The sequence below is a fragment of the Megalobrama amblycephala genome, linkage group LG21 (assembly GCF_018812025.1).
Source record: "Megalobrama amblycephala isolate DHTTF-2021 linkage group LG21, ASM1881202v1, whole genome shotgun sequence".
NCBI classification, from domain to species: Eukaryota; Metazoa; Chordata; class Actinopteri; order Cypriniformes; family Xenocyprididae; genus Megalobrama; species Megalobrama amblycephala.
Window position 1 is genome coordinate 21,872,774 of NC_063064.1, and position 27,515 is coordinate 21,900,288.

General features: G+C 35.5%; 1 protein-coding gene across 3 annotated transcripts in view; it reads right to left on the minus strand.

The window, feature by feature from the left end:
* The window catches only part of LOC125256809 (kazrin-like), a 182,637-nt gene extending 155,150 nt beyond the window's left edge, over positions 1-27,487 (minus strand). For 2 of the 3 annotated variants that reach the window (XR_007182188.1, XM_048173032.1), the window contains exons 1-2: positions 27,237-27,486; positions 26,881-27,070 (exon numbers count right to left, since the gene is read on the minus strand). Coding sequence is in view for 2 of the 3 variants with exons in the window: in XM_048173032.1 (XP_048028989.1) it covers positions 26,881-26,956 (76 nt within the window). In the remaining variant the exon portion in view is untranslated. Of the gene's footprint in view, positions 1-26,880; positions 27,071-27,236 lie in introns of all 3 variants that reach the window. The other variant, XM_048173031.1, reaches the window with a different exon arrangement.
* Positions 27,488-27,515: the final 28 nt, after the last annotated feature.

Consider the following 27,515-nt stretch of genomic DNA (forward strand, 5'->3'; position numbering starts at 1 on the left):
CACACAACTGTATTGCTGTGCTTGTGACTGCCAGTAATTGCATTAATATTTATTGAAGTATAAAACCTCTTCCCTGATAAGACTGCCGAGAGGACCTACTAGTTCCCTCTACGAACAATAAAAAGGCAGATAGAGTGAACTTCATTTTTCTTCTCAACAAAATTCAAAGTATTTCAACAGCCGCTATAATCAAAATTCAAATGAGGGTGGGGAAAACTCCCTACATCAATAAATGAAAGTTTAACTTAAGACCGTCTCAGCGCCCGTTTCCATGGCGACAAAGCAGCCCTCCTTTGCTCTCAGATCAATGTTAATGTCACACATGCCGCGAGGCTTTGCTCTTATCAGTCAGAGAGCTTTTTCCCATGGCTGTCCTCCAAAGATTGCTCGACTGCTTTACACTGACAACTATACTGAACTTCATGTTGTTGGAAGGGACTGTGGAGTGTTTCATAAACAAATAAATCATTGTGTATGATTAGAGACGCAGATGGATGTGCCTTTCCAGATTTCAACATTTATCCCCCATTTTTGAGAGATTTTGATGTATGCCTGGCAGACATATATATAAATTAGTGCTGTCAAATTATATGTCGGTCAATGACGTGACGGGTCATTTTTTTTGTCCAAAGGCCTTAATAATAATAAAAAACAAAGATATGACATCCAAAGAATGTACGGTAGTACAACTAGGTCTCTTTTATCAAATCCAAAAGGTTTTAATTATATTTTGCTACATATAAAGGTATTTTAAAGATTTTGAAGTGTCACAAGGTTTAACCATCCAAAGGCCAATACAGCCATTTCATTTGTCATTAAAATATCTTAAAATGTAATAATTTTTTTTTTTTTTTTTCTGGCATGATTTTATAACATCATATATCAACATAGTGCAAAATGGTATTAAAATTATGTGTAGAAGTAGTTTGTTATGAGAAAGAATGTCTGGAAAAATGAATTTCATTGATGTCATTCAGAGTAACCAATATAAAGGGACCATTTTGGATCATGTCATGCGGTCAGTATCATGTGACAGGATGTGATATCATTCAGACACCTGCAAAGGACCACATGGTCTTAAAGCAAAGTAACTAACTCTCTTAACTATTTGAAAAATTAATGTTTTCACTTGCTTATATGCATGTCCTGAAACATCAGGTCACTCAGTACAACTGCTATAAACATGGAAAATACTTTACATTAAAAACTTGTACTAAATATAAAATGTTTGATTGTCCTATGGCTAGCTAGCTAGATATCAGCCTGTTAGCATTGTTTGAAAATATCGTCATTCGGTATAACCAAAAGTGTCATTCGGTAAAACTAAATTTTGGAAAAACCGAATTACTTTTTTGGTGACAAATTTTGTCCATCTTGTAAAAAATTATAAAAGCAGTGTTAAATGATTATAAAAAACACAATCTCATTGTTAACACTTAATAAAACGCCAATAATCTCCATTATGGTTTTTTTTTTTTTACACTTTTAAAAACCTTATTCGTCAATGACCCATTTATATATATATATATATATATATATATATATATATATATATATATATATATAATAAAATCAAATCATCATAAAACACACATTCATTTAGATATATATAAATATATATTTAAATTTTTAATTAACTTTTTTGTATTAACTTTGTATGTAATAAAAATATTTAAATATATATATATATATATATATATATACAGGGGTGCACATAACTTTTTTGGTCTGGTTCTCAAGGGAGTACCTAAAGATGTTGCTTGGTACTCACACTTTACACGACACATCCTAAAAGCTGTCCTTATCACTTTCCTCCTGACTGCTCTCCTCACTATCTTCTTTTCTCTCGAACATGGTAGATGATGATAATGATTTTTTATTTTTTTTTACTAACATTAATGACAGCAAAGGCTGCTGTCACTTTAAGAAGGAAAGCACGGACCGAATAACTGACACACATCCGGTTTCTTTCTCAACACTTCACTTATGACATAACCGAGAGAACACTTGCCGAGACAGGTATTTTGACATAATTTTGTGTGTATGTTTCCTTTCAAGCGCAAGTAAACGCGAAAGCGGAATTAATTCGGTGTTCGAGCGCTGTCTGACTCATCATGCGCGCGTTTCGGGGGGCTGTGCGCACAGATTACAGTTCGCGAGTCCCGATTTTCGCCTCTTCTTCCGCTTTTAAAGTCGTTTGAATGTGTTAATTGGCGAGACAAAACACGTCCAAATTACAAACTTTCACTCTATGATGGTTAAATATAGCAGTTAATCCGCGAATCACATGCGTGCCGAACCGTTGGACCTTATCCGTATGGATCACGGATTAACTGCGATCCGTTGCACACCTAATAATTAAAGAACACACATATTATCATGATTGCTATCTTACCAGAGATGGAGAAAAATCCTACTCCAGTAAGTAAACGTATCCCTGTGAACCGGTACTCAAAAGCGCTTCCTTCCATGTTTTCTAGTACGCATAGTTTATTTTTACCGCGCATGCGTACCTGCGTACCTCTAATGTGCACCCCTGTATATATATATAAAAGTCATATACATTTATATTACATAATATCGATATTTATGAATTATGTATTACAGAAAAAAAATGTTGTAGTCCTGGGAATTGAACCCACAATCAGTGACTAAATGCAGCATAAATACAACTGAAGCATACATAACATACTAATGGGGGTTACTAATGTACTCAACTGTATCAATTACAAATGCAGTAATGTTAGCTGTGAATAAATATGCATTAAATGTTAGAGGAAAGAGACTTACTAATAAGTCTGAGAGTGGAGTGCATTTCTGTAATGAAGTAACATTTAGCAAATGTCAACCAATCACCTCTGACGACCCGCAGCCCGGATACTTCAACCACAGACTAAAACATTTGTATCAAGCCCTTAGAGAACTAGTCTTTACCTGTCACACTTAATCATGGGTGCACCTAGACTACATGGCAAAGTTTTTCTCACTGACCCGCTCTTAAAAGTAGATTAACCCCATAGTGCAATTTGAATTTGTCCTCAGCCAATTGTAACAGGCTGGTGGTCTCGATTTTCTCAATTATAGCATTCAGGCGGGTTCTGAACCATTTAATTGTCTATTCAACTGCTTAGATCTCAGGGATTTTCAAAGCAAACACTTGACATCTTGACTGCCATCAGAGTTCATTCTTTGGATTATTTCAACAGTATCATCAAGAATTTGGGAAATCATATTCTCACACCCATCTGTGAACTTCAAGGGAAGAATGTCTGCTATGCTTCAGCCCAATTTCTTAAATGGCTTCCCGTCACATGATTTAACAATTATCTTATGATACATGCACATTTAAGCATGCCAGTCAAACTGATTTTTATGCATTCTGCATTGCTATTATATTGCATTTTGTCAAAATCATTACAACAATGAGATTGAGAAAAAAGAAAACAGAATATCTCCCTCACGTTGCTGCTTGATTGATTCACTGTTTAAAGAAAATAATTTTATTGGAGGCGTCTTGGCACCTTTTTATTATTTAGCACTCAGCTAAATACGCTTATAGTGTCAACCGTTAAATCATCTTAGGATGAGCGAGACAGGTATGGAGTTTAGTACATCTGACTTTCCAAAGAGACAATATTGCCCCCATATGGCTCTGGAAGTTATAGCAACACAAGGAATGAACATGAACCTGATGAAGAACAATGATTAAACCACAAACACATAAATAAATAGAAATCTAATAATATAAGAGTTTCAGGATCAGTTCTGGCACACTCTGTCTATATGTTGACAACACATTTTATTGTAATGATAATAAGGAATAATGTGAAAGATAGGAATGGAATACTGGTATACTGCTTACTACATGCTGCCTTTTTCAAGCATATGAAACAGTGTGTATTATGCAAATGGTAATGCCATTTTTGATTTTTTAATCCAACATTTGGCAGTCTGAGAAATTGTGGTTGAAATTGCTTTCACTAAAAAATTCATTTCATTGAATTTTGCAGTGTGAATTATGGGATACAGTAGCCAAAGCAATATTAAGCGCAGTTGTATTCCATTATGAACAGTATACTTAAAATTTGCATACTGTGTACAGTATTAATTCTGCAGAAATAGTAAGAGAAGAGTATTCTAGTAAGAGTTCTGAACATATAATAATGAACATTTTTATACTATGCGTTTTATACATACTACATACTGCAGAAAAAACGTGCAGTATGGTGATATGCCATTCTGAACCTAGCATTCAGAAAATGTGTATACTGTGATCAGCATACATACTACATAGCACTTAAACAGTAATAGTAGTATGGTAGTGTGCCCTTGTGAATATAGCATACAAAAATAAGCATATAATACATAGAATAGATATTACAGAATTATGAAATGAAGTGTGATGTACACATAGTGTACAGAAAATGTGCATAATGTGCACAGTGTACACCACCAGCTTGGGGTCAGTAAGATTTTTGAAAGAAATTAATACTTTTATTCAGCAAGGACACATTAAATTTGTCAAAAATTATGGTAAAGACATTCTGAAGAAAAAAGAATTATGGTTTCCACCAAAATATTTAAGGGATAGTTCACCCAAAAATGAAAATGATCCCATGATTTACTCGCCATCAAGCCATCCTAGGTGTATATGACTTTCTTCTTTCAGACGAACACAATCAGAGATATATTTAAAAATATCCTTAGTCCTCCATGTTTATAATGGTTGTGAATGGGGGGGCCGCGTTTTGAAGCCATCCATAAAAAAAGTACTCCATACGACTCCAGAGGGTTAATAAAGGTCTTCTGAAGTGAAATTTTTGTTTTGTTTTTGCAAGAGAAATATCCATATTTAAAACTTTATAAATTCAAATAACTAGACTAATGCACAAGTCGATTTGTGGCGGAAGAGTATCCTTTGACCTGACGCACAACGCAATGACGAACGCGGAGGCGCAGAGGATAGAGCAAAACAAAACATCGGTCATGAATTAGAAGTCTAAAACGATCATTTTTAAAGAGAAATGCCGGAGGATTTAGATATAAGAGAAGAGGAGCTTAAATTTGTTGCACTGCCATATTTGTTTGAACCGCGAGAGCCGTCTAAGCTTACAAAACTCCTACATTCTGCGTCATACATCGCGTCAGAGGATTACTCATTTGGCGCAAGTCGACTTGGTCTTGGTCGTCCGCCGGAAGCTAGTTATTTGAATTCATAAAGTTTTAAATGTTGATATTTTTCTTAGAAAAACGCATCGCTTTGCTTTAGAAGGCCTTTATTAAGCCACCGGAGTCTGAAAGAACAGAGTCATATACAACTAGCATGGCTTGAGGGTGAGTAAATCATGGGATAATTGTAATTTTTGGATTAACTATAAGCAGTAAAACTGTGTTTAAAGGTGCCCTTGATTCAAAAATTTAATTTACCTTGGCATAGTTAAATAACAAGAGTTCAGTACATGGAAAAGACATAGAGTGAGTCTCAAACCCCATTGTTTCCTCCTTATATAAATCTCATTTGTTTAAACGACCTCCGAAGTACAAGCAAATCTCAACATAACACCGACTGTTACGTAACATTACGCCCCAATATTTGCATAATGCCAGCCCATGATGTTCCCAACATTATAAAAGGCATTAGACGAGGGCAGCCAGTTAACGTCTGGAGCTGCACACAGCCGAATCATCAGACTAGGTAAGCAAGAACAACAGCGAAAAATGGCAGATGGAGCAATAATAACTGACATAATCCATGATAGCATGATATTTTTACCGATATTTGTAAATCGTCTTTCTAAAAGTTTCGTTAGCATGTTGCTAATGTACTGTTAAATGAGGTTAAAGTTACCATCGTTTCTTACTGTATTCACGGAGACAAGAGCCGTCGCTATTTTCATTTTTTAAACACTTGCAGTCTGTATAATGCATAAACACAACTTCATTCTTTATAAATCTCTCCAACAGTGTAGCAATAGCCGTTAGCCACGGAGGACAGCCTCAAATTCACTCAGAATAAAACTTTAACATCCAAATAAATACTTTACTCACATAATTCGAAGCATGCATGCAGCATGCATGACGAACATCTTGTAAAGATCCATTTGAGGGTTATATTAGCTGTGTGAACTTTGTAAATGCGCTGTAATATAGTCGACAGCTGGTGTGGCAGGGAGCACGTGATTTAAGGGGGCGGCGCCGAGTGTAAATCAGTGCATTGTTAATGATGCCCCAAAATAGGCAGTTAAAAAAATTTATTTAAAAAAATCTATGGGGTATTTTGAGCTGAAACTTCACAGACACATTCAGGAGACACCTTAGACTTATATTACATCTTGTGAAAGAACGTTCTTGGGCACCTTTAACATTGATAATAATAAGAAAGGTTTCTTGAGGACCAAATCAGCATATTAGAATAATTTCTGAAAGATCATGTGACACTGAAGACTAGAAGATTGATGCAGAAAATTCATCTGTCCTCACAGGAATAAATTACATTTTAAAAAATATATTAAAATAAAAACAGTTATCTTTAATTGTAATAATATTTCAAAATCTTACCATCCACAAACTTTTGAATGTTAGAGTACATATTACTTGAACACCATTCTGAACATGGAATACTCTGCACGATGTGCATTCTACAGGAATAGTAGTAGTAGTATGCTAGTATGCCATTCCAAACTCCAAATTAATGATCTTTTCAATCAAGGCTGATTTTCAACAATCTCATTTAGGGTCAATGATAGCCCTTATAGAATATCTGACACCAGTGCTGCACAGTTACTCACGGAGGGGGGGGGGGAATTGAGGTCAAGTCTGCACATAGAGTCGAGCAAATACTTCTAGGCATCATTGTTTGCATGTCGCCGGGATGCAGCCGTGTCACACTAGAAGCGGAGTGGCTGCCCTCCTCAGGTGAAATCTTTGATCAGTCCGCCACCTAGTGAGACATCCCACAGTACAGCTCGCCATGCTTTGGATGCCTTCTCACTGAATTCAAGCCTCTGGAAAAATAGATTCCAATACAAGCTCTGACAAAGCTTTTGAAGATAAAAGCCTCTTCTGACCCTTTGATAACCAGCCCAGGGCTTACAGTGGACTAGCTGGATGCCTTTGAATTGCATTACACATTTTTCCCTTTTCCCTCTTAATGCTAGCCTGGCCTTTTAGAGAGAAAAAGGGAGAGAGAATTAAATTGACATTAGAGCTACAAGGAGCACAAAGCATCAATTACACTTGTAATGAAGCATGTAACAATAGGGTAGATAAGCAGTTGTGTGGGACAGGGTGCTTGCCTAATCGTCCATATTGATCCTACTAAACAAGAGGTCAGATCGCATTTGCATACTCGCAGGGAAAAGCACCATTGCTTTTCCACAATGCAAAAGGACACAAATGAAGTTCAAATAGGTCTTGCCACAGGCATTTCTGAATATAAAGTGGCACGCCACAATAATGAAGATCCAAAATGCCAGCTGACATTCGGTTCATATTGATGAGTGACAGTGAAATCAAATTACCTTTGATACTGTGGAATATTCCACTTGCAAAATGTATTCATGAGATGCGAGCCGCTGCTGACTTTTTTACATTCAGACTGGGGAAATTTTGAACCACCTGACCACATATAAAGGGAACAAGTAATGTATGGGGTGTCTGCTAAATGAAATAATAATTGCAAATGTAAGTAGGCCTATATATGCGCAGACTCGGTACGAGAGAACAGTCAAAGGAAAGTTTTTACATGCGAGGCAAAGATAAATATGGCTAGGTAGAGGCGTCCCTGAGGCAGATTAGCATTGACACACCGCACGTCGATTTTTAATGCCTCGATGATGCGCCTTTGGAAAGCAAGGACTACAGGGAGAACCTGTGACAAGGCTTGAGCCAATTAAGGGTGTTTGTGTGTGAATGCCAGCGCCTGTCATATTCAGAGGAGGAAAGTGGGTCAGCACTTCTCAACACCTCTCTAAAAAGAGAGCGCAAGCATCCAAACTTTTCCTACACGATAAAAAACGAGACCTTGCGGTACAACTAGGATTTGTTTAGGGTGCTAAATGTGTAATTCATGAACAGTGTATTATTATGCAAACATCATTTTGCACAGAAATGTTTGTGTCATAACGCATGCACTGGTGCTGAAACTTGGGGTTTTTTTGTGGGGGAATAGCAGGTTAGTTCACCCAAAAATGAAATTTCTAGAATTAAGTACTCACTCTCATGTCGTTCCATACCCTTAAGACCTTCGTTCATCTTCAGAACACAAGTTAAATGGTTTTTTTATCACGCATAGAATGCAATGAAATTTCCACATTCAAGGTCCAGAGAAGTAGTAAAGACATGGTTAAAATAGTCAACGTGACTACAGCGGTTCAACCTTAATGTTATAAAGCGACGAGAATATTTTTTGTGCGCCAAAACAAAAATAACGACTTTATTAAACAATTTTTCTTCTTCCCTGTCAGTCTTCTAAACAGTTGGCGCAGTGAACTTCATGTTTACACCCGTACACCAGCTCAGTATTGGCCGGCTCCTGCTTCAGTATGGGAGATAAAAAAAACCTCTTGGATTTCATCAAAAATATCTTAATTTGTGTTCCAAAGATGATCAAAGGTCTTGCGGGAGTGGAACGACATGAGGGCAAGTAATTAATGACAGAAATTTAATTTTTGGGTGAACTAACTCTTTAAAAGTACCAACTACATAACTAAAAGGTTCCTGAGAGAACACACCAGTTCTCAGCCTTTTAGCCAATCAGAAGCACTCTGCTTATGAATCCTCTTGCAATTAGTTGCTTAATTTTGCAAAATGGCAGCTAGCAAAGATGGCTGCAATCAGCTACTTATTCTTGACCAACCTGTAAATGAAAATCTTAAATGCTTAAATCTCACCGTTACAACTGAATGCATTGATTTGCACTGAGGTTGCATGATGTGGAGATAATGGTGTGTGTTTTCAGGTGCATCCAAGTGTGACATTGTTTTGATTCTTCTTGGTATATTTGGCTGTTGTTAGACTCATGCATCCCACCACATGAGATTCTGCTTTAATGGCGGAAAGAAAATGCAGAGGGCTATGAGAAACTCAGTTGCTTATCAAAGCAATATCAATATAACCTGCAGCAGAGCACATTGTTTTCACAGCAGGCCTTTTTGTTAAGAATTTCAACACTTGGTTTTTATAATAAAAACATGCTGTAAATAAATAAACAAAATAGCCTTTTTACAGAGATTATGTGCATTACCTTAATGGCGGTAATCTTAAAATTGGGTTCCATGTAAGATCCATGTTTTTTTTATTAATCTTTTTTTCTTTTCTTTTTTGCACATTGTTTATTTATTTATTATTTTATTTCTCATTATGTTACTTTTGTATCTCACAATGTGACTTTATTTCTTATGCTTATTTCACAGTTATTCCACTCCGAGGCAGAAATGGGCATCCATATTTCCATACAGAATAGCATAGGTATTTAAGCTTATTTTTAACTTTATTTTATTATTCACAAATAAATACAATTATAATAATATAAATATATAAACAGTATTTCTTTAAGTACTTTTAAATGTAAGTTTAAAATATAAGGTAAAAACAGCATTTTAAATGTCTCATTTTTTATCTTAATTGTTTTGCACATTTTTCATTTATTTTATGTATTTATTTCTCATAATTTGACTTTTAAATCTCACAATGTGACTTTATTTATTTATATTATTTTTACGCCAAAAAATAACAAAAAAATATTCTCAGTACTTTTAAATGCAAGTTAACAATACAAGTTTAAAAATAACATTTTAAATTTCTCATTTTTTTAAAGTCAACCCTGTGTTGAAAATCATAAAGTTAATAATGTTGAAAAAATAAAAAGGTTTATAATGTTGTTTATATTATCTATTTGGTGTTTTTAATATGTTTTAATGGGTTAGTTCACCCAAAAATGAAATTTCTGTTATTAAGTACTCACCCTCATGTCGTCCCAAACCCCGTAAGACCTTCATTTGTCTTCGGAACACAAATTAAGATATTTTTGATGAAATCCGAGGGTTTCTGAACCACACATAGGCAGCAATGACATTGCAACTTTTGGAGGTCCAGAAGGGTATTAAAGGGTTAGTTCACCCAAAAATGAAAATTCTGTCATTTATTACTCACCCTCATGCCGTTCCACACCTGTAAGTCCTTCGTTAATCTTTGGAACACAAATTAAGATATTTTAGTTGAAATCCGATGAGGCCTCCATAGGGAGCAATGACACTTCCCCTCTCAAGATCCATAAAGGTACTAAAAACATATTTAAATCAGTTCATGTGAGTACAGTGCCTCAATATTAATATTATAAAGCGATGAGAATATTTTTGGAGCGCCAAAAAAACAAAATAACGACTTATTTAGTGATGGCCGATTTCAAAACACTGCTTCATGAAGCATCGGAGCACAAATGAATCAGTGTATCGAATCTGCTGTTTGGAGCGCCAAAGTCACGTGATTTCAGCCGTTGGCGGTTTGACACGTGATCCGAATCATGATTTGATACACTGATGGGTGAACTAACCCTTTAAAGACATCGTTAAAACCGGCGACGTGACTGCAGTGGTTCAACCTTAATATTATGAAGCGACGAATTTGTTGAATAAAGTCGTTATTTTTGTTTTGTTTTTGCGCACAAAAAGTATTCTCATCGCTATGTGTGGATCAAATACCCTCGGATTTCATCAAAAATATCTTAATTTGTGTTCCGAAGACAAACGAAAGTCTTACGGCTTTGGGACAACATAAGGGTGAGCACTTAATGACAGAAATTTTATTTTTGGGTGAACTAATCCTTTAAGACAAACCATGTGCCAATTCATAGGTCAACACCATTGCTGAGTATTTCCTCTTTAAAACTGCAGAGATATAAAGACAGTCTAAAAAACACGGTTTGAAATCGCTGGTTTTTGTGACGTCACAAACTACCTTGTAACCAATCAATCATGACAACATGCCGGCGGGCTTTAGCATATCATTAAATGACCGCGCAAGGGAAAGAAGCCAGGTTATCCCGGTATATTTTTCTGTTGATTTGAAAAATCAGATAGATTTAGCAATATAGCATGTGTATTATGATGTTATGATGAACTATATGCCTTTCTCCACTGACATTCTGAGTTGTTCAAAGCTTTTCAAATAATATTGATTTTCAGAAGGCAGCTGTCTGACTCTGAGATGGCGAACAGGAACATGGTTTGTGTAACATTAGCAACACATTATTAGCTGTTTGATAATGTAGTCAAGCAAAAGGTTAATAATATTAATTACCATTATGTGTCTGACGTTGTACAGAGCGATACCATTGTGCAGTGTTTACCTCAGTAAAGTTGACTGAGTGGATCTCTGAGCTCGCGCAAGTGAGTGGAGGCGGGGCTAATTGGCATATTCATGGATCCGTATACTAAATTAAGCAAGTGTGTGTAGTTTCATTCAAGCTATTTTAAGGCATAAAGAACTTTTTTTTCACGTGAAAAAACTTAAATATGTCATTTTGGTGATCAAAGATGAGTTTTTAAGGGGTAAAATTATTGACTACAGGGGGACTTTAAAAGTACTCAACTTCAAAATTATTCAAAACACTCATTCCGAAACATGGATGAGCACTCAAACAAATAAAATCTTCTGAATTATTTATCTTCTGACTCACTACTTATGCTGACAAACAATATCTGGTTTGAATTAAGGAGAAATGGAAGGAAACAATGTATCGGGGCATGCTTTTTGCATCATCTACTCTAACTAAAACCTATAAAATATTTAAAGGTGGTAGCTGAAGATGCTGTGCTCACTAAAAGCAGCCGGACTCCAGCCATTTCAGTCCATAATCCAGACATCTCTGCTCAAAGTGCAAGGAGAATAGGCTCTCAGTTCAATGATAGATGGATCACTCATCCTGCACAAGACCAAGACCTGCATGAATTAATCTCTTCACCCCTGTCTCATTTCCCCTCCGCCTGCCGCTGCCGAATATGACCTCATCCTCCCGTTAGTCAGTCTGATGGAGAGAGAAGACAAAAGACGGTTATGAAGAGTGCAGAGGGTGGCTTTTCTTTTCCATAAATCTGACTTATAGGATGCCCTACGCTATGGATTGTGATTGTTTACTTCCATCCATAGCTGAACAATGCTGATGCAGGCATTTTAGGGCACAGGAAGCCTTTAGCCTGCTGAAGACATGTCGATTGCCCATAGCTAGGTTATGTCGAAAATCAAAATGTTAGTGCCATGTTGAGTCAGTCATGTGTCTTTACTAGGCTGCACACAGTGAACTGTCTGTAATGGTGTAGCCTCAGATGTCAAAAACTGACAGACCTGTCATGCACTCAGAATAAGGTGCCTGTGGAACATTTGAATGAATACTCATCACATGGTCACATGTGGCAAAAAGTTCATAAAATACCTTAAAATACCACACAGACATCAACGCTTGGTGCATGAAACACAAGGCTAGCAATCAACTAAGAGATCAATTTAATTAGAAGAACAAACACATCTTGACATAAGACAAAAAGGCAACAAGTGTACATAAAACTGGAAAAGTCAAACAAGGCAGCCATATTAGTTATTCATGCCGCAGTACATGCTGGGAAGCAGGCCTATTTGAACTTAATTAAAATCCATTAATCAAACTCATCTGATAGGTTGGTTTGAATAAACCATGTACAGCAAATGTAAACAGTGTCATTAAGATTTTTTTTACACTTTTATTCAGCAAGGATGCATTAAATTGATCATAAGTGGAGGTAAAGATATAATGTTACAAAAGATTTCTATTTCAAATTAATGCTGTTCTGTTGAACTTTATTCATCAAAGAATCCTGAAAACAAATTTATTACGGTTTCCACAAAAATATTAAGCAGCACAACTGTTTTCAACATTGATTGTAATAAGAAATGTTACTTGAGCATTACACATCAGCATATTGGAATGAATTCTGAAGAATAATATTTCATTACTTTTTTATTTTTTAATCAAACAAATAATACATTCTTATTATTTTTATATATCCTTATATTGATTATTCTCAACATTGATAATAACAAATGTTTCTTGAAATCAGCATAGCTATTGCATTTCTTACTTTCTTTTTTTTTTCTTTCTTTGGCTTACTTAATTCTGAAGCTGCAACATTTACATTCATTTAGCAGATACATTTGTCATTATGATGAATAAAAAAAATCTTCAAAATGAATCAATTTATATTTGAATTTTAGGAACATTTTGGAACACTAAGACATCACAAAAACAAAAAGTTAATTCTTTAGTTTATATCAGGATTATTTACTGAATATCAAGTGTATATAAGTGTATATAAACTGTGTTGTATATCAAGGTTCACCAAAACATAATTTTAAATGACCTTTCTTTAAGTTCAGATCCCTCCACCCAACTATGTTGATCATGAATGAAATCAAGAACAAGGAGGACATTTACCTACACCCTGAAAAACAACCCAATTTGGGTTGAAAATGGACAAACCCAACTATTGGGTTGTTTTAATCCAGCAGATGGATTAAATGTTTGCCCAACCCGCTGGGTAGTTAATTCAACTATTGTTTAAAAATTACTGTATTGGAAATTAAAATGTATTAATATGTTTAATAGATAAATAATAATTAAACAAACATTTATTAATTTATTTTAATAAATTAACATTTATTAATAAATGTTCACCTTATGATTATTATTGTCACCTCTAGTAATTGTGTCTGATTTTTAATTTTCAACCTTTTTTGGTTAATTTTAAGCCAGCCATATAGTAATTTTTAAACAATAGTTGAGTTAAATAAAACTGCCCAAAATATTAGGCAAACATTTAACCCAGCCACTGGGTTAAAACAACCCAATCGCTGGGTTTGTCCATTTTTAACCCAACTTGATTTGTTTTTAACCCAGCATTTTTTAGAGTGTATTGTTGCCTCTAGTAATTATGTGTCTGATTTTTAATTTTCAACCTATTTTGGGTTAATTTTTAAACAATAGTTAGGTTAAATAAAATTGCCCAAAACGTTGGGCAAACATTTAACCCAACTGCTGGTTTAAAACAATCCAGTCACTGGGTTTGTCCATTTTCAACCCAACTTGGTCTGTCTTTAAACCAGCATTTGTTTTAACCACGGTAAAGGCAAGGAATGGCCATTAGCAAAGACTGCTAAGACTGGGTACCCTTAGGTTTCTGAATGTACCTCTCATCACAGTAATACCTTTAATCATCTCAAATCAGCAAGAAAGTTTGCCCCAGCTCTGCCTCAGATGTCTAAATCAAGCGTCGCCTGGAGGGAACCCAAAGTGTGACTGAACACTAATAAGCTTTAGTCTATTACATGTCACCAAGCAAAGCCAACATGGCTGCTGACATCAGAACTCATAGCGGTGTCCTCATTTTGTTTAATCTTGCTTAAAATAAACCCCTTTTGTCACACCTCTCAATCCCTGTGTGTCAACACAAGCTGAATTGTTTGCTAATATCTGCATTTTGCATGCAAAATGACAGCAGCACTCCTCCTTGAGCAAAGGATGAGGCAGAACAAGCTAAGAAAAAGCTTGAGCCTTAAGTCAAATGAAAGTCAAAGCATATAACATTCAACACAGTTTTCATAATACATCTAGAAAGAGCAGGCAGAATATTCCTCCCATGTTCTTTAATATGTCCCGATCCTACAGGCTTAGCCAATAGCATCTGACGAAGAGAAAAAAACACATCTACCCTAGTCGATGTCAGGAGACTCATCACTATTGAGCAGTAAAATGTACGGTTTTAATATTCAAGTCACGTTTTGCACACAGACGGGAGAGCGGTGTGTGTCTAAGTCTGAAACAGATAACAGTGTTAACTGAGCAACAACTCTATATGATAACACATAAAACAAAAAGAGCAATAATGTGTTTCTATAGCAAATGGTTCTCCAACCAACAAACAAGCTAACTGAATGGAAAATTCCAGCAAGTCTGACACTCTTAAAGGTTACATCAACCAAAATCACATTTTATGGCTCATGCTTGAGGTGGTAAATGATTTATCAAATGTTTGACATCCGTTTTGTCAAGAATGTTCATGCCGACAATGAAATGTAGGCAGCATTCAAGCATTGAGATTTGCTACTGAAGCTGCACATTTTAAAGGTTTTTCCATTTGGAAAGCTACAAAAGTCTGAGATCACTGGTGACAATATCTCTAGTTTGTACTGAATGCATGCAAATATTCTTTTTTTAACAAAATAATTGAAAAATGTACTCAATCCAGGTCACAAATTTGGATTTACTAGACTTTGGAATTACTGGTTTACAGACTGATATATTTGGATTAACTACATATTTAGATATAAAACCATATATTCGAATCCTATAAATATAGACACTATTGTTCAAAAGTTTAGGGAAAGATTTTTGTTTCTTATGTTTACCCAGGCTGCATTTGTTAGTAATATATATTAATATACTTTAACTGCTTTATATTTGATTATATATTAAAATGTAATTTATTCCTGTGATGGCAAAGCTGAATTTTCAGCATCATTACTCCAGTCATGATCCTTCAGAAATCCTTCTAATATACTGAGTTATTATTATTAGCACTGTTGAAAACAGTGTTGTTTAATATTTTTGTGTAAACTGTGATTCTTTAATAAAAAGGAAGAAAAAAACATTTGATTGAAATGATTCTGTAGCATTATAAATGTCTTTACTGTCACTTTTGATCAATTTAATGTATCCTTGCTGAATAAAATAAGTATATATATACATGTATTTTGATCAATATTATATATATATATATATATATGCCAGATATAATGCAAAAAGTAAAGGAGTTACACAGTAAATCCTATGTAAAGGCAGAGGAACCAAATAGGCTCCAAGTGATTAAAATGATTCTCTCCATGGAGAGGAGAGAGCAGCATAATCTGCTGTTGCAGATGTTAAAAACGGATGCTTGGCTACTAAAGCATGACAGAAACCTAATCTCAGAACAAGCCCTTTGCTATAAAACTGTAGTACAAGGTTTCTTGTATACAACAAAGACGGGAGAAAGTGCTACAGCAGTTCCCAAATGCATAAATTCAGAAAGGTGTGAAATTGACCCTTGTGTAATAAGTTCTGCAGCACAAAGACTACGGAGAGAAAAATAAGAGAGAGAGATGGAGAAAACGGCGGAGAAGGTTGGGGAGGATCTGATAATATTAAGAAGTCTTCAAGTTGCATAATGAAAATGAAATATGTGGATTTAATCCCACATTCCGGAAGATGTGTCAAATTTTCAAAATAAATAAATTAAAAATATGACGCACTTGCCACAGACATATTATGAGATCCCTTTGAAGTGGTTTCAGAAGAAAACAAATTTGCATGCAGGAAGTTCTTTAGCTGCTCAAGTCTTGCCAGCTGCCTCTGTCAAAATATATTCCCTCAGATGTAAACACTATTCAGAGCAGTTCAGAACATCATGTGTAGGGACTGATATCCAAAGCAATTTTAGGCTCCAAAGTAACCCATCAATTGGATAAAACTGGCATGCCGAGTTGTAGACTAGCCTACAATCACACACCTAACCTCACGGTAAACAGCATCAGGCAAATCCACACAGGCTGATGCGGTACATCATTTTTCAACTTATTCCTTATGGAAACTCTCCAGGGGAAGGGTTGTGTGTACTTCTTGCAGTTTAGAGGGAGTTACATCACTTTTCTTATTATAAGTGAAATAGCTCAGAAATCTTCAAACTCCAAAGCTTAAATTCAAACAAAACTGGCCCCTGCTTAAAATTCATGAGAACGCTCTAATCAACGCGTGCTGCCTGTAAGCTAAGCCTTTTCTGCACTAACGGCTGCGTTGCCACTTAAAACCAGTTTCTTTCAAATAGACTTAGAAGAAAAATGGATTTCTGTCCAATTGTGAACACCAAAGTTCTTGGAATTAATATTTGCGGCATTCGATCAGCAAATTCGCACTTGGCGGAAAGGTGCTACCCTACAAAACTTGGAAGGCCTATATCATTCTGTGAAAGTAACTAGAAATGAACAATGTCCTTTCCATCTCGGCTGCTTTTCAAGCCAATGATCCGATAGTTGTGAGATTCAATAATACTGATTAAGAAAGAGATGCTATTGACCCAGATGGAGTGATTGTCGGGCCTCGTGAGGGACGTCTAATGACTCTGGCTCAATAATGATTTGTCAGTAAACCTAAGATATAACCACTGCAAAGAAAGTGGTTCAAAACAATCAATTTTTGCAATCTTTACAAGTTCCTTCTTCAAAACCTAGTGTGAACAGTGCTGTACAGTGTTGTGAGTAATATTCTGTTATGAGCAACATATGCGCAATATTAAAGTGACAGTCTGTAAGCATCTAATGCCCCATGAAAATATGCCTGAAAACATATGGGAGGAATATAGTCAGATTAATATGCAAGCAGTTTAGCAGAACCGTGTTGTTTGTCGTTACATTGCAACTAACATAACATGCCGGTAGCAGAAACTACTAACTTCAAATTTGTAAAATATGACAACAACAATGTTGGATAGCATTTTTTATGCAATGAACCCTAAATCTATTGACAGTGGGCCAACAAAAATGTAAAAATATCAACAAATGTTATCTGCAAACAAATAATAAATTATGTATAGCATTTCTTTGAGTCATTTTTGGAAAACAGAATTATATACTATATTTTTCTCAACATTTTTATTCTGTATTATATGCTAATATTCAAACATTTTTTTTAAATTGGCCTTAGTGTCTTTTGGCACCTCATTATATTATAGTGCCAGAAGAGCTCTGATCATATTCTCTCTGCACAAATATAGGACTTTAGGACAAGATCGTGACTTCATTCCTCTAGAGGGACACAGATTGGCCCTCACTTTATTGATAGAGGTGACAGAAGATGTCTCAACTTCTAGACAATTCTGCTGATGCTATTCTTTTCCTGCTGCTATATTACCTCCTCTACATTGGGCCAATGATGCAGAAAGGTGACTTATTCTCAAGCTCGGTGCAAACAGACTTGGCAAAAGCAAACCTGATTTCTGTGCTTCCAGGTCAACAAAGAGTATATCAAATAATCATTAGATTATAGCCTTGCTTGTTTAATAATTTAATCATAAAAATCTTTTCTAATTTATCAAGGAATTTTAAAGCAAGACCTTTGTTCATCTTCAGAACACAAATTAGGATATTTTTGATGAAAAAATATGTAATTACCAGCAGTTACATACTTACCACTTTCAAGGCCCAGAAAGGTAGTAAAGACATCGTTAAAATAGTCCTTGGGACTATCTTACTGGTACTGGATCAACCTTAATTTTATGAGAGTGAATAATTAATGACAGAATTTTTGGGTGAATGCAGTAACTAATGTTAACAAATAATGGCCTTATTTTAAAGTGTTACCATTATGGCACACATTTGCGGTGAAAATATTAGTAATAAATTACAGATTTTTTTTTTTTCTGCTTATAAATATGAATTATGGGAAAATACTGAAAAGATAATGTACAGTCAGTAATTATTATTTATTGCACATATATGGACATGAAATATTGATCTGAGCTGAAATTATTTTAATATGTGAGAAGAAATAGAGCGGTGTGACACAACATGAAACTATCACACTGTAGGAAATCGGTTGGCACTAAATATACAAATAAATGGCTGTTATACAAAAAATATTTTTATTTTATTCCAGAGAGACACGTAGGCTAATAAATCTAAAAATGTATGCGTGTTTGAGTTCATACTTCGTATGCAGTGTCATGGCTTGTTTCTGCAGCAGTCAAACATGCAGTGAGGAAAAGAGGTCATCACATCCGTGTAACTCCTATCACAGTCACTGGCGCTGCATGTTGTGCTATCACTAACATCTGCAGACACACACAAATGAGCCCACACTCGCAGCCACGTCCGTTACGTCAGCCAAAACAGTCTGTGTGTCGGCGGGTGAGTGCATAGACTTGGATCTCAGCCATGCTCATGCATATCCATATAAACACAACAACAGAACATAAAAGCAGTGGTGCGCCGTGCCAATGAAATCTGCACTGTGGATCGTTTTGCATCGCTTGAAGATGATCTTTCAAAACACTTATGGAGCAAACATAGAGCACTTTGATCCACGTTAAAGAGAAAATTGTTTTGAGGCGAAAGTGCACCGAAAAGCACCACATCCTCCTCCAGGATGAATTTAATGCAAATTATAAAAGGAAAAAAAACGTATTTTAGTGAAAAAATGAAAGACCTCTCAAATCAGGTTATTGTTTATAAAGGCAGATACTTCAGAAAAATTCACGTCCAGTGCGTCCACGGGGAACGACACATCAGAATGTTTCGAAACTACAAAATCTCATCATTATGGATGATCCAGAATGTGAGACATTCAAAGCAAAGAGCCACAGAGAAGTGGCTGATGGTAATACATACAGTATTTCGGCACTGCTGAGGCTCAGATATTGCAGAGGAGTCTCATCTTCAGGCACTTCAGAAACACAAATTCAGTAAAGAGGCTTTCAGCGCTCCAAAGCCACACGCAGAATATTAATCATGGCAATGTCACACACTCTGCAGACACTAATACATCCCTGCATACCAAACAGCTAATGAGTTCACAGAAATAAAGCAAACAAAGGGCATTATTTATAAAAGATTTCTTCTATTTCTGGAGAGCGAAAAGAGAGAGAGAGACTTTCATTCGAGCAAACCCAACACCCCCAACCCGTCCCGTTTCACTGCTGCCATTCCCCCACCAATCTCAAAACACTCTACTAACACACTCATATAATCTACCACTCCGATGATGCACGTTTTTTTATCACATGAAATAGCAAAATTGACTAACTTTTCTAGCAAGCATGCAGGTACTGTGAGTAAAGATGAACTTTAAATTAGGTTCTAGAGGAACATCTCTCACCCAAAGGAAGGTAATTTAAGGACATTTCCATGCACGGCCTGGGGATGACATTGGCTACATCTATATGATATTTTTCTATGAATGTTAACCATACCAGCTTGTTTCTGCCACTGAAATAAAAAAGGTAATTGCGACTTTTTATCTCACAATTCTGACCTTTTTTCCCTTGCAATTGCTAGTTTACATCTCTCAATTCTGACTATTTTTCTCTGAATTGTGTGATATAAAGTCACAAATGCAAGAAATAAAGTCAGAATTGCTTGATCTTCCCCGGTTTCACAGACAAGGCTTAAGCAAGTCTTAGACTAAAATGCATGTTTGAGTTGTTTTAACTGAAAGAAACTTGTACTGACATGTCTTAAAATATGTCAGTGCCATTGTTTTGTCTCAAAATGCAAACCATTAATGTTTTTTTTCTAGTGAACGTTTATAAAGCTACTTAAATGCCCTAATTGAACTAAGGCCTAATCCTGGCTTAGTCTAAGCCCCGTCTGTGAAACCAGGCCATAAAGTCGCAACTACGTGTTATAAAGTCAGAATTGCGAGATGTAAAGTCAGAATTGCGAGATATAAAGTCAGAATTGCGAGATATAAAGTCAGAATTGTGAGATATAAAGTCAGAATTGTGAGATATAAAGTCAGAACTGCGAGATATAAAGTCAGAACCGCGAGATATAAAGTCAGAATTGCGAGATATAAAGTCAGAATTGCGAGATATAAAGTCAGAACCGCGAGATATAAAGTCAGAATTGCGAGATATAAAGTCAGAACTGCGATATATAAAGTCAGAATTGCGAGATATAAAGTCAGAACTGTGAGATATAAAGTCAGAACTGCGATATATAAAGTCAGAACTGCGATATATAAAGTCAGAACTGCGAGATATAAAGTCAGAACTGCGAGATATAAAGTCAGAACTGCGAGATATAAAGTCAGAACTGCGATATATAAAGTCAGAACTGCGAGATATAAAGTCAGAACTGCGAGATATAAAGTCAGAATTGCGATATATAAAGTCAGAATTGCGATATATAAAGTCAGAACTGCGAGATATAAAGTCAGAATTGCGAGATATAAAGTCAGAACTGCGATATATAAAGTCAGAACTGCGAGATATAAAGTCAGAATTGCGATATATAAAGTCAGAACTGCGATATATAAAGTCAGAACTGCGATATATAAAGTCAGAACTGCGATATATAAAGTCAGAACTGCGATATATAAAGTCAGAATTGCGATATATAAAGTCAGAATTGCGAGATATAAAGTCAGAATTGCGATATATAAAGTCAGAACTGCGATATATAAAGTCAGAATTGTGAGATATAAAGTCAGAACTGCGATATATAAAGTCAGAATTGTGAGATATAAAGTCAGAACTGCGATATATAAAGTCAGAATTGTGAGACAAAGTCAGAATTGCAATATATAAAGTCAGAACTGCGATATATAAAGTCAGAACTGCGAGATATAAAGTCAGAACTGTGATATATAAAGTCAGAACTGCGATATATAAAGTTAGAATTGCGAGATATAAAGTCAGAATTGTGAGATATAAAGTCAGAATTGCGATATATAAAGTCAGAACTGCGATATATAAAGTCAAAATTGCGAGATATAAAGTCAAAATTGCGAGATATAAAGTCAGAATTGCGATATATAAAGTCAGAACTGCGATATATAAAGTCAGAATTGCGAGATATAAAGTCAGAACTGCGATATATAAAGTCAGAATTGTGAGATATAAAGTCAGAACTGCGATATATAAAGTCAGAATTGTGAGATATAAAGTCAGAATTGTGAGATATAAAGTCAGAACTGCGATATATAAAGTCAGAACTGCGATATATAAAGTCAGAACTGCGATATATAAAGTCAGAATTGTGAGATATAAAGTCAGAACTGCGATATATAAAGTCAGAATTGTGAGATATAAAGTCAGAACTGCGATATATAAAGTCAGAATTGTGAGACAAAGTCAGAATTGCGAGATATAAAGTCAGAACTGCGATATATAAAGTCAGAACTGCGAGATATAAAGTCAGAACTGCGATATATAAAGTCAGAACTGCGATATATAAAGTCAGAACTGCGATATATAAAGTCAAAATTGCGAGATATAAAGTCAGAACTGCGATATATAAAGTCAGAACTGCGAGATATAAAGTCAGAACTGCGATATATAAAGTCAGAACTGCGATATATAAAGTCAGAACTGCGATATATAAAGTCAAAATTGCGAGATATAAAGTCAAAATTGCGAGATATAAAGTCAGAACTGCGATATATAAAGTCAGAATTGTGAGATATAAAGTCAGAACTGCGATATATAAAGTCAGAATTGTGAGATATAAAGTCAGAATTGTGAGATATAAAGTCAGAACTGCGATATATAAAGTCAGAATTGTGAGATATAAAGTCAGAACTGCGAGATATAAAGTCAGAATTGCGATATATAAAGTCAGAACTGCGATATATAAAGTCAGAATTGCGATATATAAAGTCAGAACTGCGATATATAAAGTCAGAATTGTGAGACAAAGTCAGAATTGCGATATATAAAGTCAGAACTGCGATATATAAAGTCAGAATTGCGATATATAAAGTCAGAACTGCGATATATAAAGTCAGAATTGTGAGACAAAGTCAGAATTGCGATATATAAAGTCAGAACTGCGATATATAAAGTCAGAATTGTGAGATATAAAGTCAGAACTGCGATATATAAAGTCAGAATTGTGAGATATAAAGTCAGAATTGTGAGATATAAAGTCAGAACTGCGATATATAAAGTCAGAATTGTGAGATATAAAGTCAGAACTGCGATATATAAAGTCAGAATTGCGAGATATAAAGTCAGAATTGTGAGATATAAAGTCAGAACTGCGATATATAAAGTCAGAATTGTGAGATATAAAGTCAGAACTGCGATATATAAAGTCAGAATTGTGAGATATAAAGTCAGAACTGCGATATATAAAGTCAGAATTGTGAGATATAAAGTCAGAACTGCGATATATAAAGTCAGAATTGTGAGACAAAGTCAGAATTGCGATATATAAAGTCAGAACTGCGATATATAAAGTCAGAACTGCGAGATATAAAGTCAGCATTGCGATATATAAAGTCAGAACTGCGATATATAAAGTCAGAACTGCGATATATAAAGTCTGAATTGCGAGATATAAAGTCAGAATTGCGAGATATAAAGTCAGAATTGCGATATATAAAGTCAGAACTGCGATATATAAAGTCAGAACTGCGATATATAAAGTCAGAACTGCGATATATAAAGTCAGAATTGCGAGATATAAAGTCAGAATTGCGATATATAAAGTCAGAACTGCGATATATAAAGTCAGAATTGTGAGACAAAGTCAGAATTGCGATATATAAAGTCAGAACTGCGATATATAAAGTCAGAATTGTGAGATATAAAGTCAGAACTGCGATATATAAAGTCAGAATTGCGAGATATAAAGTCAGAATTGTGAGATATAAAGTCAGAACTGCGATATATAAAGTCAGAATTGTGAGATATAAAGTCAGAACTGCGATATATAAAGTCAGAATTGTGAGATATAAAGTCAGAACTGCGATATATAAAGTCAGAATTGTGAGACAAAGTCAGAATTGCGATATATAAAGTCAGAACTGCGAGATATAAAGTCAGAATTGTGAGATATAAATTTGTAATTTATTATTAATTTATTTATTTCTCAGAATTAGACTATATTGTTTATAGTGTTTATATAGAGTTTATATCTCACAATTCTGAGAAATAAATTCAGAATTGCAAGACATAAATTTGCAATTCTGACTTTATTCCTAGCAATTGCGAGTTTATATCCCGCAACTGTGAGTTTATAACTCGCAATTCTGACATTATTTCTTGCAATTGTGAGTTTATACAGTGGCATGAAAAAGTATGTGAACCCCTTGCAGAATCTGTGAAAATGAGAATTATTTTAATAAAATAAGAGGGATAATAAAAAAAATGCATGTTATTTTTTTGTTTAGTACTGTCCTGAGTAAGATATTTTACATAAAAGATGTTTGCATTTAGTTCACAAGACAAAACAATAGCTGAATTTATTAAAATGGCCCCATTCAAAAGTATGTGAACCATTGATTCTCAATACTGTGTGTGGTTACCTGATGATCCACGACTGTTTTTTTGTTTTGTGATTGTTCTTCATGAGTCTCTTGTTTGTCCTGAGCAGTTAAACTGACGTCTGTTCTTCAGAAAAATCCTCCAGCTCCTGCAGATTCATCAGTTTTCAAGCATTTTTGCATATTTGAACCCTTTCCAGCAGTGACTGTTTGATTTTGAGATTCATCTTTTCACACTGACGACAATTGAGGGACTCAAACTCAACTATTAAAAAGTTTCAAACATTCACTGATGCTCCAGAAGGAAACGCGATGCATTAAGAGCCGAGGGGTGAAAACTTTTGAATTCAAATATCAAGGTAAATTGTACTTAATTTTTCTGCCGGGAAACATGCAAGTATCTTCTGTTGGTTCCGAAGGGCAGTACTAAATGAAAAACAATGATATTTAAACAAAATAAGAAAAATTGTGACATCTTCATCCTGTTCAAAAGTTTTCACCCCCCGGCTCTTAATGCATCGTGTTTCGTTGTGGAGCATCAGTGAATGTTTGAACCTTTTTTAATAGTTGAGTTTGAGTCCCTCAGTTGTCCTCAAAATGATCTCAAAATCCTACAGTCACTGCTGGAAAGGGTTCAAATATGCAAAAATGCTTGAAAACTGATGAATCTGCAGGACCTGGAGGATTTTTCTGAAGAACAGAGCTCAGTTTAACTGCTCAGGACAAACAAGAGACTCATGAACAACCATCACAAAACAAAAAAACAGTCGTGGATCATCAGGTAACCACACACAGTATTGAGAATCAATGGTTCACATACTTTTGAATGGGGCCATTTTAATAAATTCAGCTATTGTTTTGTCTTGTGAACTAAATGCAAACATCTTTTATGTAAAATATCTTACTCAGGACAGTACTAAACAAAAAATAACATGCATTTTATATTATCCCTCTTATTTTATTAAAATAATTCTCATTTTCACAGATTCTGCAAGGGGTTCACATACTTTTTCATGCCACTGTATCTCCCAATTCAGACACTGATTTGCAGTTGCGAGTTTATATCTTGCCATTTTGAGAAAAGAAGTGAGAATTGTGAAATGTAAACTCGTAATTGTGAGATAAAAAAGTCACAATTAACTTTGTTTTTTTTAGTGGCGGAAACTTCCATAATATCATCAAAGAGAATATAAAATTTGCATTTTTGACCAACTGATATTTAGCATTAAAACTATTTTAGTTTGTATCATTACATGTGGAAGCAACCTATGAAAGAAATCACTTATCAAAAACAAATGATTATGTAATATAAACTCCAGAATGACCATTATCACTGTGATATTCTCTAGGCTTGCTGTTATATGTAGATGCACGTTCTTTAAAACTCTGTCCCAAAAGACCTTGGTAATCAAGTTTTTTTTTTTTTTTTTTTCAACAGCGATTTGGCAGCATGGCATTCCTATGCTAATGGCACGTTAATGTGTAGAGACATCGAATTAAACATCAAATTAAAATCTGCTTGGATTGTCATTACCGCTAGTATCATGGTCATTTACAAACTGCTGTTTGAGTAATTTGCATCCTGCTGCAAGTCTGCTTAATTCAATTGCTCCACCGACATCTAAGCTATAACTTTGACATGAGAGTACAAATCCGCTATAAGCTAATATAAGATATTGATATAAGCCACAGATACCTGCGAAAACATTATGGAGGTAGACTAAAATTATTTTAAAGGTAGTTCGTTTACAATAGCAATCATCGCCAAAAAGCATGTTAAATGTCTTTTTTTTTTAACAGTGCAGTGATTTCTTGACAGCTTCATAAATATTGCAGTTCTAAGCACTGATCAATTATTTAAAAATAAATAAAAAGTACTATAAATGTAAGGAGGTTTTAAGTCATACTCCTTTATATAATAAATGAAAAACAAATTAAAGTATGTGAAAAAATTAAAAAATCTTCATATTTTCATAGTGCAACAGAGTGTGTACAACAGATCAGTTTATATTTTTGCACGTAAATAAAACCATACAGTGTATGATTGTTAAATATTTTATACATTAAATTAAAGATTTAATATATTATTTATATTAAATTATATTATCTATAATACACTTGAATATGTTACGTGTTTTTAATTCCAAGTTTACGAGTTGTCATGTGCTAATTTGTCACTAGTTTCCATTTTCCTTCTAAGTTAAGTCAAGGGTCGGATGTATTTTGGTACATTTGTACCAGCCACGACCATACAAAACCGGTACAAAGCCATTAAATGCAGAAGTACAATCTGTGAGACATAAGTTATGAAGCGGCATCTATTTATAGCACTGGGAGTTTTTTTGTAAGGCAAAATTCATAATTCATCAATGCTTAGGAGTACAATATTTATGAAGCTGTCAAGGAATTATTGCACTGTTTCAGAATTACACTGGTGAGTTTCTCCATAAAAAATACCCTGAAAAATCTATCTCGAGTTAGTTGCTTGACACAACTTTCATGTTCCTCTTTCAGCCCCAGCCCTCATGACTGACTTATTATGATTACTATATCCATAAGCAAGATGAGAGACACACACCCGCAGACACATTTCTTGACTGTGTGCAGCTCATTAGCGGGCTGAAAGCAGCAGGGAAGAAGAGCTGGTTTTCCCTCTGCATGCTGGGTGCCTAAACCAAGAGATCAGGATTTGCAGTGGACCATGGTCTTACCAGCAGAGCTTTCACAGAGCATAAGCAAGCACTCAGCTGAGACTTTGTCCATTTCATATTTACAACCCCAAGGCCTGCAAAGCATATTTTTTGATCCCAATATGAGAGATCTCAGGTACTTACTAGCTTGCATCAGCTGTCCTTGGCGGCCGAAGACCTGGGAAAAGGTGGTGGGAGTACAGGTGAGAGTGTCCTCCATGGTTGGGATGTCCCACTAGGCTTGATGGGTCTGTCTCTGAACGACACACCACGCAGAAAAGCACCGGTTTGTCTTCACCTCCCTTTGAAAACGGCAGCTGGAGCAACGTTGCAGCTGTGTAAGAATAGCACAGAGGTTTCTGCTTGGGACAGAGAGAAATAGCCTCACTCACATGCAAGATAATGAGGGAGTGTGTCTGTGTGCGTCAAGGAGAATGAGTGAGAGTGTGTGCGGAGAGCGAGCTTGAAAGAGAGAGAGAATCAGAGCAATGATGTCTTGCCTTTTCCTGCTGCTCTATGATCATGTGTTGAGGTTGTGCCTCGCTGGCAGCTTTCTCCAGACTGAGAGCGTGGCGGTCTGAAGCTCCTGGTCCAGTGTACTCTGTCCTGCTGACTGAGTGCGAAGCTTTCGGTTCCCCCAGGCTCAGGGTGGACTGCCGTTTGTTGTGCTCTGATCGGGTGCGTGTGCCCTCTTCTCTCCTCCCTCTGCCTCTGCTCTACCCCTCCCTTTCACTGCTTGCTCGCTCCTCTCAACTCGATGATCCGTTTCATAAGAAGCG